Below are 20,000 nucleotides of genomic sequence, written 5' to 3' on the forward strand. Positions count from 1 at the left end.
GAAAGTAAGAGAGAGTCAAACAGAGAGAGAAAGAGAGGAATTGAACTAGGCAGAAAGATGGAGAGGGGGAGAAAGAGAGGCAGGAAGGGGGAGAGAGAGAGAGAGAGAGAGAGAGAAAGGAAAAAAGAGGGATGAACAACATCTTTTGACACTGAATTTCATGTACTGTGGTGAGACAATCAGACAGACAGACAGTCAGACAGACAAGCAGACAGTATCCTTGTACACTCAGAGAAAGATTAAAGTGGTTGAATGAAGAAGTGCAGAATCTTGAACACATCCAGATGAACACACTGCACATCTGTGTGCGGTTCTACATCCACAGTCCTGCAGTAAGTGTGTAAGTCAGTATTAAACTCACTCTGTCTCTTCCGTCTTGGTTTACTCTGTGAGGAGACGTCCCGCTTCGACCTGCTGCCTCCACACGTCAATGTCACTGACATCTGAACACACACACACACACACACACACACACACACACACACACACACACACACACACACACACACAGTGTGTTTATATGGACACCAAAAACTCCTGATCACCTGATTTCAGGATAATACATTTGCATGCACTTTTGTAGCGTGAGAAAGGGCGTGATTCGTTCAATGTCATCACTGGCTGTTACATGTTCAATCTAAAAAAAAAAAAAAAAAAAAAAAACTAATTTGGGTGGAGATTAAATAAACCAGTTTCTACAAAACTGGATAAATGTGTGCCTTAAAAAGCAGGTAACTGACAGACACACAGACACACGGACAGGTTGACAGAAAGGAAGTGACATGCCGACTAACAGACATACGGACACACAGACTAAGAGCTAAGAGACAGACAAGACACAGTCAGAGGCAAACTGAAAAAGAGACAGAAAGGCTGACAGACAGACAGAAACATAGTCTAACAGACAGACATATAGGCCAGCAGACACATATAGAATGACAGACATATATTAGCCAACATACAGACAGACAGAGAGATGAAAGGCTGCCTGTCTTGTCTGAGTACGTGTGTTAGACAGACAGAAGGATGATCTGACAGACCCACAAGCCTACACGCAGACAGACAGACAGAGTAAGAGACAGACAGACAGACAGACAGACTTCTCCACTCACCCACCCCTGAGCAGCAGTAGTAGTAGCAGTAGAAGTTGCTGCACTCGGTCCTGACGCTCTGCAGCTCCGTCAGCATCCGCCTGTGCGTGTAATGCAGGTGGAGCAGAGCCGCCATCACCCCGAGCATATACACCAACACACTCCACTTCAGCATGACTCCTCCGTCACACAGCTGCGCGTGCTTAGCGGAAACGGCAGGACATTTCATTTACACCATCAAACTTCTGCAAAACTTCTGTTCTGAGGAAATGTCATTTTTTCCTTTAACGCCTCTGAGCGCTGACTTTCACTTTCGGAATGTCCTTAGTGTCCGTGTGGGAGTGGACTGCTGCTCCTGCTCCTGTTTCTTCTCCTGCTGCTGTTCCTGCTGCTGCTGCTGCTGTTTCTTCTCCTGCTGCTGTTCCTTCTCCTGCTCCTGCTCCTGCTGCTGCTGCTGCTTACTCACCGGTTCTCCGCCCGCAATAAAGCGCGCTTGTGCCGCACAACCAACACAGCAATTATTAACCCGGCCCTTAATTACACTCACGAGTATGACGTCATCACCAGTTAATCGACTACTGTAAATATACTTTTATTTTGATTCATACATTTATTTATAACATACAAAAGAACATGTCTGAAGATAAACCTGTGTGTACAGATATTTATAAGATAATATAACAACAAACTGAATTATTATTTTATTCAATAACATTTCATCATAAAAAGGAAAAAAACATGTTGAATAAAATCTAATGTGCTGTATATGGATGGTAATAAAGTGTGTAGGACAAACAGGAAATACTAAAAATAACTAATCAGAAGGAAAAGAACAGGAACGATAAATATATCATAAAAAATGTAAATCCTAGATAACAGAAGGGAAACCCCAGAATTGAGTGTGAGACAGATACGGTGTGTCTAGATAAGACATCTCCAGAGGAGGTGTGTCCAGAGGGGACGTGTCCCAGTTCCTCTGAGCCTCTCTGTGTGCTGTTCCTGTCACCACAAACGACATCATGGGGTTTCCACCAGGAGCAAGATCCATTATCTCCTTATAGCCACCAAACACCTGAACACATCAACACCTCACATCAATTATCGTTAGTGAGGGGTCGTTAGTGAGGGGTCGTTAACAAACTGAAAACAAATAAATTTATTTTCCTGCTGTGAAAGTTGACAAGGTGATTATGGGAGATCTCTGTCCTCAGATTAAACTGCACCTGCTGCTGTAAGCGCTGTACCTGTGGAGTAACGCTGCTGGGGTTCAGGTGTGTTCGACTCGGAGCAGTGTACTGAGTGTCTGTATGAGACGGAGACAGGTTCAAACTCCACTGAGTCTCAGGAGGAGTCAGATTCCCAACGTCTACAGAGCAGCTGTTTTCTGGAGTGTTATGCAGTGTCGAACCCCACCACTTCTCCTTCTTCATCCTGTGACAAACATCATCGACACCATCATCATCACCAGCACCATTATTAACACCATCATCAAGATCACCATCATCACCACCTTTATCATCTTCATCACCATCAACACCATCACCCACAACATTATTATCATCATCCTCATAAACATCATCACCATCATCAACACCATCACTGTTATCATGACCACCATTATCTTCATCATCCCCATTAAAAACACCATCATTATCTCCATTTTAATCATCACATCATAATTTTTTACACTTTTCTCTCTGTGTTCTCTCTGTACCCCCAATCTGTTTCTCCATCTCTTTCTAGTAAATCGCTCTGTCTGTGTCTTTCTGTCTCTTCTGCTATCACTCTATCTATCTCACTTTTTTTGTCTTTCCGTCTACATGACTGTCTTTCTAGACATCTGTTTATCAGCATAACCTTCCTTCCTGTCTGACTTCCTCTTTTTTCTTTACTGTCCTCCGGTAACTTTTAATCTCTCTCTCTCTCTCTCACTCTCTCTCTCTCTCTCTCTCTTTTTCTGTGTCCCACTCCCCCTCTATCCCACTCCCCCTCCCATTCTCTCTCTCTCTCCCCCCCCTCCCTCTCTCTCTTCCTCTCTCTTCCTCTCTCTTACTCCTCTATGGCACTCTGTTTTCTCCGCAGGTCCCCAATGTGCTGCATCACTGCAGCTGCTTGTCTCTGTGCTGTGTCTCCTCTCTGCACTCGTCCTCCCTTCTTTCTTCTGCCCATCAGCTGAGTTGGAGATGGAAGTGTGTACACGGAGAGGTTCTCCTCCCTCACTCCTCTCACTCCTTTCACCCCTCTCCCTCCTGTACACACCTGTATTTGTCTCACACACACACACACACACACACACACACACACACACACACACACACACACACACACACACACAGACACAGATCCTGGCTCATCCTATCACCTGTACATTGTATTTAGGTTAATAAATTGAATCAGGGGTCTCCAAACTACGGCTCCTAAATGTAAGACGACCCTCAGAATAATGGCAGAGACTGTGATTTAAAATATATCTTTTAATCGTATCATTTCTGTATTTGATATTACCGATCGGCTTTCAAACTAAAATGTCTTTTAGTTATTAATAGAAATCGAGGCACCGATAGTTGATCTCTGGAACAAAAATCCATACCCATAGTTTTTCCGGCTTCCGGTCTGCCGTCATAACGAGAGCGGCCTCTAGAGGTGAATCACTGACGCCACATGCTTTTTATTTTTATGTGAGACTGCATGCTGCACGGAGAGTGCTGTATTATATTTATTATTTCTTAATGATATAATTTTATTTATTAATGAATTTATCCCTATGTATTTTTCCTTCAGCATGTTTGTTTTTAATCCAGTATCCATTTTAAAAACTATCGGTTGATTAATCGGTTATTGGTGAGTACGATCCAAACTAGCGGTATCAGTAAAATCCACTATCGCTCAAAGTATTTGTGAGATTCTTCCTCCAACCACACGCATGTGCATAAGTATTTAAATGTTCTGATTTCAAAAGCAGTGAATATGAAAAAATTTCATTATGAAAGTAATAATGTTCTTTTAATAGGTGATTTATATGTGATGCTCATTTATCTGTACGGTGCAGAACAAAATAATAAACTAATCCAGCATTAGGGGGTAAAATAAATACATTTAAAATCATAATACAATCTCCACAATAACACTGCTAGTGACTCCGGCCCGTGACCTTTTCTGTTACAGACCCCCGTTAAAGAAAGGAAATATTACGTGGCCCTAACAGAAAAAAACATTTGGGGGCCCCTGAATTAAATTGCTTTCATATGAAGAAATAAATGAAGATCTGTCCTGACCATCTCAGCAGGTTCTCTGGAGAACATTTTAAACGCATCTTCGCAGTACAAATCGTAACACGCTGCCTTCTCGCTGAAATAAACAAAAAACATACACTCCAAATATTTCACACGAATGAAACACACACCTGTATGATTCTTTCTCCTCCATTTCATCCTTAAAATATCAAAACCTGACAAAATCCATTAAGGGTTTGCACTCTGTAAAAAAGTTTAGTTAAATCTAGAGCTCTTATAAGTGTTCAGTCTCACAGTGTTCAGTCTCAGCATCCTCAGCATTCTCCTACTGATATACCCCATGTCCCTCCTCTGCACATGTCCAAACCATCTCAATCTCGCCTCCCTCACGGTGTCTCCAAAACGTCCTACATGTGCTGTCCCTCTAATAAACTCATTTCTAATCCTGTCCATCGTCGTCACTCCCAACGAACATCTCAACATCTTCAGCTCTGCTACCTCCAGCTCCACCTCCTGTCTTTTACTCAATGCCACTGTCTCTAATCCATACAACATCTCAGGTCTCACCACAGTCCTATAAACTTTCCCTTTCACTCTCACAGATACTCTTCTATCACAAATCACTCCTGCTATCACTCTTCTCCACCCACTCCACCCTGCCTGCACTCTTTTCTTCACTTCTCTAACACACTCTCCATTACTTTGCACTGTTGACCCCAGGTACCTGAACTCCTCCACCTTCTCCACCTCTTCTCCCTGCAACCGCATCACTCCACTGGCCTCCCTCTCATTCACACACATGTACTCTGTCTTACTCCTACTGACTTTCATTCCCCTTCTCTCCAGCGTGTACCTCCACCTCTCCAGGATCTTCTCCACCTGCTCCCTAATCTCACCACAAATCACAATATCATCCACAAACATCATAGTCCAGGGAGACTCCTGTCTGACCTCGTCCTTCAACCTGTCCATCACCACTGCAAACAGGAAAGGGCTCAGCGCCGATCCTTGATGCAGTCCAACCTCCACCTTGAACCAGTCTGTCGTTCCTACTGCACACTTCACTGCTGTCACACTGTCCTCATACATGTCCTGCACCACCCTCACATACTTCTCTGACACACCAGACTTCCTCATACAATACCACAACTCCTCTCTCGGCACCCTGTCGTACGCTTTCTCTAAATCCACAAATACACAATGTAACTCCTTCTGTCCTTCTCTATACTTCTCCATCAACATCCTCAAAGCAAATAAGGCATCTGTGATGCTCTTCCTCGGCATGAAACCATACTGTTGCTCACAGATGGTCACCTCTTCTCTCAGCCTGGCTTCCACTACTCTTTCCCATAACTTCATGGTGTGACTGATCAACTTAATTCCCCTGTAGTTACTGCAGGTCTGCACATCTCCCTTATGTTTAAAGATCGGTACCAGCACACTCCTTCTCCATTCCTCAGGCATCCTCTCCCCTTCCAGAATCCTGTTAAACAATCTGGTTAAAAACTCCACTGCATCTCTCCTAAACATCTCCACGCTTCTACCGGTATGTCATCTGGTCCAACCGACTTTCCACTCTTCATCCTCTTAATCGCTGCTCTCACTTTCTCCTTAATAATCCTATCTACATCCTGCTTTACCAACTCCACACCATCCAACCTTCTCTCTCTTTCATTTTCCTCATTTATCAGCTGCTCAAAATCCTCCCTCCATCTTCTCAACACACTCTCCTCACTAGTCAACACATTTCCCTCTCCATCCTTTATTACTCTAACTTGCAGCACATCCTTCCCAGCTCGGTTCCTCTGCCTGGACAATCGCTACAAATCCTATTAAACGTTTAATAAATGAACCAAATCATTCGCAATTTGTTCAAAGCAACAAAGTGTTTTTATGATGTTAAACAAGTAGTTTTAAGAATCTCATTTCTGATAGGAGAAACGCTCCAAAGCTACTGAGCAAAACTGTAATTCAACAATGTCACGTGACTGTGCAAATACTGGAGCTTCTTCAGACACATGGGTGGTTTTTGTATAATTATGTAGGATCACCTTGGGTATCTGTGGACCTTCTCCCAAAACTCATCACCACACTGATGGACTGACGGAGAGAAATGAAGATCTCGAGCAGGGAGACACAGCGGAACAGCAGAGCGCCGGTGCACTTCCCGCGACCGCCTGCAGGGGGCAGCACACACCGGCTAATTACACTCACCGGCATTTATTCATCACCTTCTTAGTTATCAATAACCGACAATAATAATGTTACGATAAAATATAAATATATATTTACATAGGCTTACTTTGCAAAACTGAGAAATTGTCCGCTTTGTGTTGTATCAGTCGCTTCGGTTTGATGCACCTGGAGGCCGTGTGTGTTCCACTGCTGCCACATTGAGCTATGCTAAGCTAATCTTTATTCTAAATGGCTGCTGAAGAGCTAGCGCGCGCTTTAGCTAATTTAATATTTAATATTTATGTATATAAATGTAGTTTAGTTTCTATAATCCGAAATAGATCTGAAATAATTCAAATTAATAACCGCTAAACTTTATTATCTGCTCTCTAATGAAGATTTCGAGATTTTTCTCTATTTAGCCGAACTGATTTCCGGTTTGGGCGCGAGCTGGTACGCATGCGCAGTAAGGCTCAGCTATTCTACCTGTTATTCATCCTTATCTGTTTTTTTTTACCAATCTTTAAAATGACTTTATTTTAAACAGATGACTTTTTACAATAAAATAAACTTCTGTAAATCATGTGTATTTTTTTTTTTATTACTAAAATGTATGTTGAATTTATACACAAGTTTAATTCCTTGATTTCTTCTCATTTTCTTTTTAAATATTTTCTTTGTGAAATATTTATAATAATTAAATTTATGGTTATTGTTATGAGATCATTGTATTGGATGTAACGTGAATTTTTACTTCCAGGATCTGCAGCGATTTTAAAGTGCGATGACTTTGAGTTTGAGCATTCCTGTGTGATAACTTCTGTTAAGATCACATCAATAAACCTTAATCTACATTCTCACATTGTCTATCTGATGCTACTTTCATTTTCTCTTTTTAATAATATTTCAACTTGCTGGTGCTCCTTATGCACAGTAACTTAAGTTCCCACCTGTATATTCAATCATCATTTACAGAGAAAAGTATATTATTATTTTATATTAATGTCAATTCTCAGATTCCCACCTGACTGTACTGCTGTATATAGTATATTATATGGTTTCTACTATTTGTAAATTTCTATTTTATCACTAATGTCTAAACATAAGACAGTTCGACTCAGACACCTGACAGACAGGCGTGTTCGACTTTGACGTGATGTCTAGTGAATATCTTTTAAATCGTACAGATGTATGAAAGATACATAGCAGGAATATGAAGAATGGTCCTACCACTGCTTTGGCACACAAAATCATATATGGAGTGTAAATCAGAGCTTGGCATCAGCCACATCACACCAGTCCTGTCTGGAGTGTAAACAATCTCTCATTTTAGTTACATAACAAAATGTTCAAATATAACAGTAAACTTGTATTATTAATATAGAATTTCCTTTTCACATTCTCTCACTCCTTTTTTCATTATCTCTCTCTTTATCATTTTTTAATCTTGTATTTCTTCTCAATTTCTAACCCAGTTATTAGTGTTGCACAAGCCAGTGCACTCTTAGTGCTGGTCTCAAGCCCGGATAAATGTGGAGGGTTGTGTTGTGAAGGACATCCAGCGTAAAACATGTGCCAAATCGAATATGCAGATCACAAAACTACATTTCATACCGGATCAGACGACCACCATTTCTTCTCAATTTCTCAGTTTTAATTCTTTATTTCTTTCTTTACTCATCCCATCCCAGTGTGGAGTCAGTGTTAGGGGTTTGGTTTGTAGTCACTTATTTATTACGTATATATTTACGTAATAAAAATGTTCAGTTATAACACTAGGCTCATATTATACATTTAGAATGTATTTTTTTCTCATTCTCTCACTCCATACACATTCTTTTTCTCATTTTCTCACTCATTTTCATGTATATATATATATATATATATATATATATATATATATATATATATATATATATATATATATATATATATACACACACACACACACACACACACACACACACACACACACACACACACACACACACACACACACACAGTGTTGAGTTTTAAAAGTGCTTCAGAGTAAAGCGTACAAATCTGGCAACACTTATGACCCGTTTCTGTGCAATCTGGCAACCCGGTGTAACAGGATTGCCCACCCTGATCGCGCGAGACGGAGAGCGGATCCCGGGCCGCACGCGAGGCCGAACTTTTACCGGTCACTTTTTTTTTTCTTTTTCTTTTTTTTTTTTTTGTTTTCTTTTTGTTTTAGCGTCTCATCGGTTTTCTGAGGGTTTCCTTCTGTCCTCAGGTACTTTAGAGGGAACATAATCTTACTTTAAACTACTAAACTGTCCTCCTGGGCCACTTTTACTCCTCTACCAGCGCCTTTATTAGGGAATAGGTTCTGACGTGATTTGGGAAAAGTCTGGAGTTTGACGTCTCGATGCTAAGGGGCTAACAGGGCGCAAAAAAGTGACATCATCGAAGAAATAAAACTTTATTTTCCGGGATTTAATCCGCATCGGGGACAAACCGGGAAACTATTCACACTTTAGGAAGGATTTTGCGCCCAAAAGTTTTCTTTTGGTCTCCGCGGTGTTTGTGAACAGCCGGTGATTAGCATGCTAAACAGGTGCGGCTAGTCTGAAGACTCGGTTTTTCTTAAATTTTTCCCGAACTTTTTGTGGTAAGTTAATGACTTTTACCTTCTATAATATGACCAGACTTATTTTAAAATGATTCATCTTTTATCTTTGTCTTGAAAAAATGTCACAAATATACATTCAGTACCTCATAAACCCTGATATACATTTTGTAAGAGAGACTGTGTGTGATTGTGTAATATTTGTATATTGATATTTTATCTCCCTGTTTTTGCTTACTGATGCTTTAAATTATAACCCGAGACACGGTATCGACTCGTGAGTCACGAATCATGTGAGTGAGTCAGAGGTGAAGTTGATTCAGTGTGAAAACTGCTGTTTTTCTTTGAAGAATAGAAGGAGAAATGGGATGCACACACACACACACACTCCCGATCAGCTGCCACATGTGTGTGAATACACCCCTGACTGTTTGTTTGTGTGTGTGTGTGTGTGTGTGTGTGTGTGTGTGTGTGTGTGTGTGTGTGTGTGTGTGTGTGTGTCTGTCTGTCTGTCTGTCTGTCTGTCTGTCTCTGTCTTTGTCCAGTGTCAGTTTTCTTCTCTTTCTCTGTATTTTTTTCATTTTTCTTCTTATTATTCTATCCCTCCCTCTTTATCTTTCTCCGGCTCTGCATTTTCTTGTCATCTTGTGTTTTCCTTTCAGTTTCCCTTATCCCATCTATTTTTCCTATTTTTTTTCACCACCTGTAATCTCTGCCACCTTTTTCTTTTTCTTCCATTTTCTTCTTCTTTCTCCATTTTTTTTGCTTGTCCTTACATCATCTTCTCTTTGTTTTCTTTACACTTTTTACTTGTTTATTTTCTCTTACATTTCTGCATTTTACTCATTTATAAATTTCCTTCTTTTGTTCCCCATAACCTCCATTTTTCACTCTTTCGCTCTGCCTTTCTCCCTCCCTCCCTCTCTCACCTTTTCCTTCTCTCCCCCTTTATCTACCTCTCTTTTTCTCCATCTTTTTTTACCCCTCTTTTCTCTTCTATCCTTCTCTCTCTCTCTGTCCCCCCTTTTTTCTTTCTTCTTTTTTGCAGGTGGTAATATTTTCTCTGCTCCGTGTTGAACCTGTGTTTCCCTTCAGGCGTTTTGGCAGAATTTACTGTCTGCTGTGCCTCATTACAGGGCAGGAGGATCTCTCACACACACACACACACACACACACACACACACACACACACACACACACACACACACACACACACACACATTCCTGAGGTTTACAGTACTCACCAGGTCTCTCATTTCTCCCTCTCTCTCATTTATTTTAATTCTTTCTACCTTTTTCAATTCTGTTTAAACGTTTTTAGTCTAATCTAACATTTTTTTTCTCTTCCTGGTACCACACTCAGTATTATGATCTTACGATGTGTGTGTTCAGCGCATGTGTGTTCTGTGTGTGTGTACAGAACCACCTGAGATGAGAACACACTTAGAGTTTGAGTGAACTCTGAATCGACTCTAACTAATCAAATGAGTCTGTTTTGCACAGTTTGGCAAAAAATATTCAAAGATCATTTCTTTTCCTCACAAACATTTGAGAAAATTCTAAAATAAAAGGGTTAGGGTTGAGCGACGTGAATCGCAGCCTTTTTCCTCACATGAACTAGGAGACCCAAACCTTTTGCCCCTGTGCACAAAACCAATTTCAAGAAGATTGAGTTCTGCTCCCAGTTCTGCTCCCAGTTCTGCTCCCAGTTCTGCTCCCAGTTCTGCTCCCAGTTCTGCTCCCAGTTCTGCTCCCAGTTCTGCTCACTGCCTCCACCCCAGGCCTCCTCATCTCACCTACATCAGTACCTGACTTTATTAACACCTCTCTGGCTGAATAAATCTCCATAAAATCTAGGGATGTTAAAAAAAAACTAGCACACTCGGATCTTATGGTTGGTTGTCCACATCTTTTTTTTTCGATCTTTCTTGCTGCTTCCTTTCTGTTATTTTCTGATGTATAAACTCCACCTTAACATTCCTAAAATGTTAGTGTTGACCTCGAGCTGATCTCATCCCCTCCCTATTTTCTCTCTCATCTCCCAGTTCACTGTAAAATTATAAATGGGCAACTATCATTTAATCTCACTCACTCACTCACTCACACACACACACACACACACACAGGCACGCACGCACGCACGCACGCACGCACGCACGCACGTTCTTTGCTAACAGTCTTGTTTTTGTCCGCACCACAGATAAGGCAAGTTTGGTCAGGTCCAAGAGCAGAAGTCTGCTATAAAACACTCGGGGGCATTCGCTTATAGGAAAATAAACAACAACACAATTTCCCCTCTACCAGCATGTCAGTGTATTATTTCTCTTACACCACTGCATATTTTCCAGCCATTACTGCTTTTCTTAGTCATATGTTAAACTTTAGACTTTTTATGAGTTTTTAGTTACATTTCCTGTTCATGTGTTGTAACATAAGTCTGACTTAAGGGATTAACGTCTTTATCAGGGGAATAAAGAGGCTTTATTTTATTCCTGAAAAGCTTAACGTATCTTTAATCGTACACACACACACACACACACACACACACACACACACACATTCTGTCTCTCTGCTGTAGAGAACAGAGACACTCAAAATCGTACACAAGAGTGGCCTGTTTATACCTGCTGTATTAATGTCTTTTTGCATGTATAGCTTTCATACTTGTGTGTGTGTGTGTGTGTGTGTGTGTGTGTGTGAGTGTCAGAGAGAGAATGCAGTCATGATGGAGGGATAGAGAGAGAGAATAGACTGCACAGTAATTGCGTGAGCTTGAGCATGTTTTGAAATTGGCAGTGAAATGTGTGTAATGTCAGCTATGTTCACCATGCAGTCTGTGTGTCACTGAGAGGGGTGTGTGTGTGTGTGTTTCTCTTTCTCTGACCGACATTGATATGTGTAGATCTTGTTGTTGTTGTCTACTTTGTTCGCTATAGATACTTACACACACACACACACACCCTTAAAACACATTCCTCAGCAGCCCACCCTGTTCTCTCATACCAAAGCAGCTATGCCTGAAATACACTGTACAGGATTTACTGAGGAGGGGCTCAGGGTCCGGCTGCCCAAAACATCTAATTAATATCTTCATCACACACACACACACACACACACACACACACAGAAAGAGAACATCGCAAGGGTGCAAAATGCCACACATGACTCCACACATCTCTCACTTTTTCCTCTCACTCAACCACCTCTCACTTTACCTTTCTCTCTTTCTCTTCCCCTTGTTCTACCATCTCTTTCTTTCCCTTGCTTTCTATCTATCCCTATCTGTCCTTTCTTACTCTCTCTCACTCTCTCGGTCATTCTCACCCATCTCTGTCCCTCTCTTCCCCTTGTTTAACTAACTCTTTTTTTTTTTTTTTTTACTCACCTCTCTTTCTCTCCCATTTCCTCTCTCCCATTTCCTCTCTCTCTTGTGCCATATCTGTACATATTTTGCTATAATGATGGGTTTTCATTTATCCTCTGTTGAAGTGTGACTTGGCTGCCTGCCAGAATATTCATCCTGATAAAGGAAACACCTGTTAAACAAACACACACACACACACACACACACACACACACACACACACACAACACAACACACACACACACAACACACACAGGGCCACACCTATTAGGAGAAAACGGAAAAAGGAGCAAAAGGAAAATATAATGTTCAAGCCCGTTTCAGTCTTTTCTCTTATTCTGGGCTTCTGTTGGTTTATGATCTCAGAGCTTCTGTTTCAGAAATGTGTCGTTTCAACAGCAGCGTCACAAAATACACCAGAAACAAAAGTGTGTGTACATTAGAATATGATGTGTGTGTGTGTGTGTGTGTGTGTGTGTGTGTGTGTGTGAGAGAGAGAGAGAGAGAGAGATATCGAGATCAGGATGCTCTAAACACACTATCTTCCTCCGGCAGGTGCTCAGAGCTGATTGGCCAGTGGTTGCCATGGCGTCTTCGGTAAAGGTGGCAGTTCGCGTGCGGCCCTTCAACAACCGTGAGACGAACCGTGCAGCAAAGTGTGTGATCCAGATGCAGGACAAGTCCACCTGTGAGTTTTACACACACACACACACACACACACACACACACACACACACACACACACACACGCGTGCACACATTAAACAATACTGAGCTAATCCTCCCAATCCTGCTGCTCTCACACGCTGCGTCTCGGAGCCACAGAATCGTAAGTGTTTACTGATTTATTCAAATGTTTTATCCCATGTGCAAAACTAAACGCACCCTCCTGTTCATGATTGCTTTTGTCTTCTGTATTTATTTATTTGTATTTTTATTGAGATTAATCTCTACATCTATTAGATATTTTTTAACCGATTTCTAATGTTATGTTAATTAATAAGTGATTTGAGTGTGAGTCGGTTTAGCATAAAGATAAGCCTAGTATCATTCAGAGTGGTTTAGTTTATTTCAGGTGTTTTATTTATTTTAACTTTTCCGTTAATTTCCGAAAGACGTTCATCAGTTCAGTAGTGTGTGAACTCTCCTGGCCAATCAGTGTCCCGTGCTGTTTTAGCCCCACCCACATTTAAACTTTTCGGAACTGTAGTACATCCCTCTTGTCTTTTCTGTTAGCATTAGTGGCACCGTTATGCTAGCTGTCCTGTGTTAGCGCTGATGCTAAGCTTCTAACCGCACTGTGCTACAGTCTCTTCCTATTACTCATCATTTCCAACGTTTTTCCATGTGTTCCTGCCTCACTGCTCCATTTTCTCTTCTTCTTACAACTTTTTTCCCACACCCCTTTCCTTCCTCTCTCTCTCTCTCTCTCTCTCTCTCTCTCTCTCTCTCTCTCTCTCTCTCTCTCTCTTTACAACATACAATGCCAGCACTCTGTTTGTTTTAAGCCCCCCCCCCAGTATAAATACAGTCCTGTGGTTGAGCCCAGAGTCCCAGACTGCACCATTGTTACCCTTCTGCTCTTCATTCTCTTCTTCCTGTAGGCAATCCTTTTTTCCTCTCTTCTCTCCTTCACTGTTAAACAAGAGAATTCAAAGACTGATCTGAAATCTGTGAGACAGAGAGGTGGGGGCGGGGGGCCCTCTCGCCCGGCTTACACACACACACACACACACACACACACACACACACACACACACACACACACACACACACACACACTGTGCTTCCCTCTGTCTGTATTTAAACATGGCTGAACACCAGGAAAAGTGGAAAAAATTTAGAGGCGGGAAACTTTATGCACTTTGGATGTGTTTCAAGGGCCGTCTCATTGTTTCAACTATTTACTGACTCACTCGCTCTCTTCCTCACTCGCTCCCTTCTCTTCCTCACTCGCTCCCTTCTCTTCCTCACTCGCTCCCTTCTCTTCCTCACTCGCTCCCTTCTCTTCCTCACTCGCTCCCTTCTCTTCCTCACATGCTCCCTTCTCTTCCTCACTCGCTCCCTTCTCTTCCTCACTCGCTCCCTTCTCTTCCTCACTCGCTCCCTTCTCTTCCTCACTCGCTCCCTTCTCTTCCTCACTCGCTCTCTTCCTCACTCGCTCTCTTCCTCACTCGCTCTCTTCCTCACTCGCTCCCTTCTCTTCCTCACTCGCTCCCTTCTCTTCCTCACATGCTCCCTTCTCTTCCTCACTCGCTCCCTTCTCTTCCTCACTCGCTCCCTTCTCTTCCTCACTCGCTCCCTTCTCTTCCTCACTCGCTCCCTTCTCTTCCTCACTCGCTCCCTTCTCTTCCTCACTCGCTCCCTTCTCTTCCTCACTCGCTCCCTTCTCTTCCTCACTCGCTCCCTTCTCTTCCTCACTCGCTCCCTTCTCTTCCTCACTCGCTCCCTTCTCTTTCTCACTCGCTCCCTTCTCTTTCTCACTCTCTTCCTCACTCGCTCCCTTCCTAACTTGCTCACTCTCCTAACTGTTTATTCACTCACTCACTTATTTGAAGACTATCTCTCTTGTTCACTTGCTCAGACACTCATGTTCTCACTAATGTTTTCTCTCTCAACATTAAATAGTAAAAACTCTTTATTTCTGTCTTTACTTGTCAGTGTTTAACTGTTTGTGTTACAGGCATCATCAACCCCAAACAGCCCAAAGACACACCCAAGAGCTTCACCTTCGATTACTCCTACTGGTCACACAGCACAGTGAGTCTCTCTCCCTCTCTCTCCCTCTCTCTCCCTCTCTCTCCCTCTCTCTCCCTCTCTCTCTCTCTCTCTCTCTCTCTCTCTTCCTCTCTCTTCCCCTCTCTCTCTCTCTCTCCCTTGCGCTCTCTCTCTCTCTCCCTTGCGCTCTCTCTCCCTCCCTTTCTCTCTTTCAGCTTGAGTGCACCAACAGCATTCTTTACTCTTATACACACGTGTTTTATGTTCTTTTTAGCAGTGATACACACACACACACACACACACACACACACACACACAGGAATGTTCTCTCTGACTCTGAGTGTCATGCTGGTTAATCGTGACATCATTTCTCTCATGTTAGGAGGAGGACCCATGCTTTGCGTCTCAGAGGAAGGTGTATTTGGACATCGGTGAAGAAATGCTGCTTCACGCCTTTGAAGGATACAACGTCTGCATCTTCGCATACGGTCAGACAGGAGCAGGAAAATCTTACACCATGATGGGCAAACAGGAACCTGAGCAGCAGGGTATCATCCCACAGGTGAGGGGAGGAACCTGGGAGACATCAGCGCTCAGAGCTGGGCTTTAACTCTCTGTGTGTGTGTGTGTGTGTGTGTGTGTGTGTGTGTGTGTGTGTGTGTGTGTGTGTGTGTGGTTAGTTACTTGCTCTCTTATTTACCTCTATCTGCACTTAATTGTTTATTTATTTGCTTTATTACTTGAATATGTGCACACTCACTTCTTTGTGTTTGCACTCTTGCTTACTTTTTTATTAATTAGTAATAATAATTACTAAATACTAATTAGAATATTTACTCAGTTATTTGCATTCCTGCTTTATTACTCACTATTCACTTGCTTGATTGCATCATGACAGAATGAGAACGTGATATTGATGAGTGGAGAACATTTAGAAGAATCTTCTAAGCAAAGTGTTAAATAGTTTAGTATGAAGCGGATGGTTCTACACTAAACATTTTTTTTAACCTGTGTGTTTGTTTACTTCTTGTTTGGTTACTTGATCACTTGTTTACTGCACTACTTACTCAATGTCTCACTCATTTGCTCACCTACATAAATACTTGCATATTCATTTTCTCATCTTGCTTGTTTATTCCTCACTTGGTAACTAATTTGCATACTAATTCAATTATTTATTTCTCTCCCAGCTCTGTGAAGACCTGTTCAAAAGAACCGCCGAAAACGACGACCCTGATCTGTCCTACTCTGTGGAGGTAAGTTTGTATAGAAGAATAATCATCTCCTGACTCATCAGAGTCCAGAATCCCAGCAGCGCTGTGCTGTAAATACGTACAATTGTGTGTGCGCACGTGTGCAGGTGTCGTACATGGAGATTTACTGTGAGCGTGTGAGGGATTTGTTGAACCCGAAGTGTAGAGGTCCTCTGAGAGTCAGAGAGCATCCCATCATGGGTCCTTACGTAGAGGATTTGTCCAAGATGGCCGTCACCAGCTACAGCGACATCGCCGACCTGATGGACTGCGGCAACAAAGCAAGGTATCGATAAAGATCTTTTAAAATCAGTACCTTTTTAATAACATGTATTTATTTAAACATTAAATCAGCTGCTTTACAAAAAAGTGCACTACAAAAGAAACTTGCTACACAATCTGAGAATTAAAAATGATCCCCAAAATCTTCTTTCTCCTAACACACATGCTGACAAGCAACCAAACCCAACACACTCCAACACACACCAGAAAACTGTTACTAAACCTTTTTAGCACGTTTGTAAAAAAAAAAAAAGATTTTTGTCTGTATTATTATTTACTTATTTACTTGACTTTTTTGTTTTGTTTTTGTTTTTTCCTCCCCTTCTTCTTCCCCTTTACTTCATGGGCAAAATGTACATCCTTATTTACATTTAAGTAGCTTTTACTGCCATCACCTTGAAGAAACCAGTTATATATTATAATGTGCGTATTAATGCACACTTTTTTTTATTTAATAATAATTATTGATGGCAGGGTTAATTAATATTATTAATAAATAATTAGCATAAACATACAAAAAACTATAAATATAAACAAACCTTTTTCCAGGACGGTGGCTGCTACCAACATGAACGAGACGAGCAGTCGCTCTCATGCCGTCTTCACCATCCTGTTCACACAGAGACGCCACGACCAGTTTACCAACCTCAACACTGAGAAGGTGTGTACAAACGATCACGCATGACAATTTCCCCACTGTGTGCTCTGCAGCGCTATTCCTCCTTATGATTTACCAGTCATTCTCTATTTCTCCATCATATATTCTCTTTGGCATCTGCCAAAATGCCACCTATTATTGCTATTGGTATCATAGTTTATGTATGACGTCCGCTTTGTGAGTCCCCTGTGAACAAGACATTTCTATGACTTTAGAACGTGTGCACTGATATAAAGAATTCAGTGGAACGATTGCAGTCAGAACGACAGTATATTCATGCTGTTGTACAGAAATAATGCACACATTCTGACCAATCAGATTCAAGCATTCAACTGTACAGTGGTGTATTAACTGTTTTTGCCTTTCTGTTAATTACTTTTAAGATTTTTAAAGCTTTGAGTGTGTAAATGTGTTGTTCAGGTGAGTAAGATCAGCCTGGTCGACCTGGCAGGAAGTGAAAGAGCCGATTCATCTGGAGCAAAAGGCATGAGGTTAAAGGTGAGACCAGGGCTTTTTTTTTTTTTTTATATTATAAAATAATATTATAATATATTCTGTTTTGCCCTTTTCTGGAACTTTATTATAAGTTGATATTGAAGCTTATAACATGGTGAATTAATTAATATACTGTAGTTTACATAAATGCTTTAAATAGCATTATACAAATGCTTATATTTAGATTTGTTTGTTTTTTATAAAAGGAAGGTGCAAACATCAACAAATCTCTCACTACACTGGGCAAGGTCATCTCAGCACTGGCAGAAATGGTGAGACACACAGTATCACATTATCATGTAGATGGAAATATTTATACATGCTTTTGTTTTTATTTCACTTATTTATTTGTGCACATAGAATTTAATTACAGGTGTTTTAAAGATGTGAGTAATAAAACAACTTGATATTATAAAATCTGAATTCTAGTTATTGTTTCTCTTCTGTGTTAAACAGCAAAGCACCAAAAAGAGAAAGTCTGATTTCATACCATACAGAGACTCAGTACTTACCTGGCTACTGAGAGAGAACCTGGGTAAGTGTGTGTGTGTGTGTGTGTGTGTGTGTGTGTGTGTGTGTGTGTGTGTGTGTGTGTGTGTGTGTGTGTGTGTGTGTGTGTGTGTGTTTGCATGCAGCTTTATGTGATTTGAATGTTTTGTTTGTTAAAGGGGGAAACTCTCGTACTGCCATGATCGCTGCTCTGAGTCCTGCAGACATCAACTATGAGGAAACCCTCAGTACACTCAGGTGCGCGCACACACTTTTTAGTCCCACTTCCAAACAATAAGGATATATATATATATTATGTTGGTTTTTTGTGTGTGTGTGTGTGTGTGTGTCAGGTATGCGGACCGGGCGAAGCAGATCCGCTGTAACCGCTATCATTAACGAAGACCCAAATGCTCGTCTGGTCCGAGAACTTAAAGAGGAAGTGTCACGTCTCAAAGAACTGCTGCTGGCTCAGGGTCTCAGTGACCTCATACCTGTTGCAGGTAACACAAACACACACACAGTAAAATATAAAAAAAAATGCTCTTACCCATCTCCTTGGATGTGCACTTGGACTGTAATCAGACCGATGCAAACACACACACACACCGTATATTCTTATACACACAGGTATATATACATGTACACACGACACACTTGCACACATTTTAATAACAATAATAAATCTGTCAGGGACATCTGCAGTGGGAGGTCCAGGTGTACCCAAGCAGTCTTCTGTTCCTGATGCCCAGATTACCCATGATGCACCAATGGAGGACCTCCAACCCACCAGCCCAGTAAAAGCTATTAGCAAAGAAGAGGCTGTGGAGAGACTGAAGGTAACAGTTTTTTTTGTTTCTCTTGATATTCTCTCTCTCTTTCTTATTTTCTTTTCCGCTCCTCTCTGTCTGTCTCCATCTGTCTCTTTCTCTCACATCTTCACTCTTTTTCTCTATTTTCAGGAGACAGAAAAGATCATCGCTGAGCTGAATGAGACCTGGGAAGACAAACTGCGCAAGACTGAATCTATAAGATTAGAGAGGTAGGAGAGAACATGAACACACACACACACACACACACACACACACAGATACACTCATACGTAGTCATACACACTGAACTGCAGGACAATATAATGTTTACATGGACCTTCAGCTTGTTTTGGTTGTGTGTGTGTGTGCACGCAGGGAATCCTTGCTGGCAGAAATGGGAGTGTCCATTAGAGAAGACGGAGGGACTGTTGGTGTATTTTCTCCCAAAAAAGTAAGTTTATGAACAATGCTCTTTACTACATCAGTGTTATTTGAAACAGCCTCAGTGGTGCCAACACTTTTACTTTTAGGAAATCTATCCTGAACATGCCACGCCTTGTTTGTTTGTTTAAGAAATCCATTGTTTGATGCAAATATAGATTTACTGTTTTTAAATAGGATCACGTACATAAATTTATTACACGTACCTGTTTCCATTTATATATTGTGTGTTACAGACTCCACATTTAGTGAACTTGAATGAAGACCCTTTGATGTCAGAATGTCTGCTGTATTACATTAAAGATGGAATAACCAGGTATGAAGTCACCTGTGCAGAATCCTGTCTATACAGCACGAGTGACATCCAGCAAACACTTTGTACCTTTACATAAACAC

At 41.3% G+C, this 20,000-nt stretch overlaps 3 protein-coding genes across 10 annotated transcripts in view; 1 reads left to right on the forward strand and 2 right to left on the reverse strand.

Moving 5' to 3' along the window:
• The window catches only part of tnfsf13 (TNF superfamily member 13), a 3,349-nt gene extending 1,858 nt beyond the window's left edge, over positions 1-1,491 (reverse strand). For 2 of the 8 annotated variants that reach the window (XM_083531374.1, XM_083531376.1), the window contains exons 1-2: positions 1,117-1,489; positions 362-443 (exon numbers count right to left, since the gene is read on the reverse strand). In XM_083531374.1, the coding sequence (XP_083387500.1) occupies positions 362-443; positions 1,117-1,320 (286 nt within the window). In that variant the 5' untranslated portion in view covers positions 1,321-1,489. Of the gene's footprint in view, positions 1-361; positions 444-1,112 lie in introns of all 8 variants that reach the window. The other 6 variants (XM_083531380.1, XM_083531379.1, XM_083531373.1 and 3 more) reach the window with 5 other exon arrangements.
• A 339-nt stretch (positions 1,492-1,830) lies between these two features.
• On the reverse strand, positions 1,831-6,952 carry LOC310720611 (uncharacterized protein). Its single transcript, XM_083531368.1, has 6 exons — positions 6,627-6,952; positions 6,376-6,501; positions 4,367-4,439; positions 3,145-3,350; positions 2,336-2,522; positions 1,831-2,163 (listed from the first exon to the last, which is right to left on the reverse strand). Exons 1-6 carry the CDS (start codon positions 6,716-6,718, stop codon positions 1,960-1,962), a joined length of 888 nt encoding a protein of 295 aa, XP_083387494.1. The 5' UTR covers positions 6,719-6,952; the 3' UTR covers positions 1,831-1,959.
• A 1,640-nt stretch (positions 6,953-8,592) lies between these two features.
• Positions 8,593-20,000, forward strand: part of kif1ca (kinesin family member 1C, a) — an 18,827-nt gene continuing 7,419 nt past the window's right edge. The window contains 17 exon segments of the mRNA XM_083531248.1: positions 8,593-9,134; positions 13,012-13,144; positions 15,140-15,216; positions 15,557-15,736; positions 16,365-16,430; positions 16,535-16,713; positions 17,259-17,370; positions 17,788-17,865; positions 18,069-18,134; positions 18,319-18,397; positions 18,531-18,609; positions 18,705-18,738; positions 18,740-18,854; positions 19,045-19,190; positions 19,314-19,393; positions 19,539-19,614; positions 19,841-19,920. Of these exon segments, the coding sequence (XP_083387374.1) occupies positions 13,042-13,144; positions 15,140-15,216; positions 15,557-15,736; positions 16,365-16,430; positions 16,535-16,713; positions 17,259-17,370; positions 17,788-17,865; positions 18,069-18,134; positions 18,319-18,397; positions 18,531-18,609; positions 18,705-18,738; positions 18,740-18,854; positions 19,045-19,190; positions 19,314-19,393; positions 19,539-19,614; positions 19,841-19,920 (1,550 nt within the window). The 5' untranslated portion in view covers positions 8,593-9,134; positions 13,012-13,041.

This window comes from Silurus aristotelis (assembly GCF_946808225.1).
Source record: "Silurus aristotelis genome assembly, chromosome: 26".
NCBI classification, from domain to species: domain Eukaryota; kingdom Metazoa; phylum Chordata; class Actinopteri; order Siluriformes; family Siluridae; genus Silurus; species Silurus aristotelis.

Bases quoted from the DNA above. Each gene is read 5' to 3' on its own strand.
- LOC310720611 (XM_083531368.1), bottom strand. From the start codon at position 6,718: ATGTGGCAGCAGTGGAACACACACGGCCTCCAGGTGCATCAAACCGAA. The intron at 4,440-6,375 runs GTGATCCTACAT...TGTTTATTTCAG, and splicing joins AAGGTCCACAGATACCCAAG to CGAGAAGGCAGCGTGTTACG. The intron at 2,523-3,144 runs GTAAGAGAGAGG...TGTTTGTCACAG, and splicing joins AAACAGAGTGCCATAGAGGA to GATGAAGAAGGAGAAGTGGT.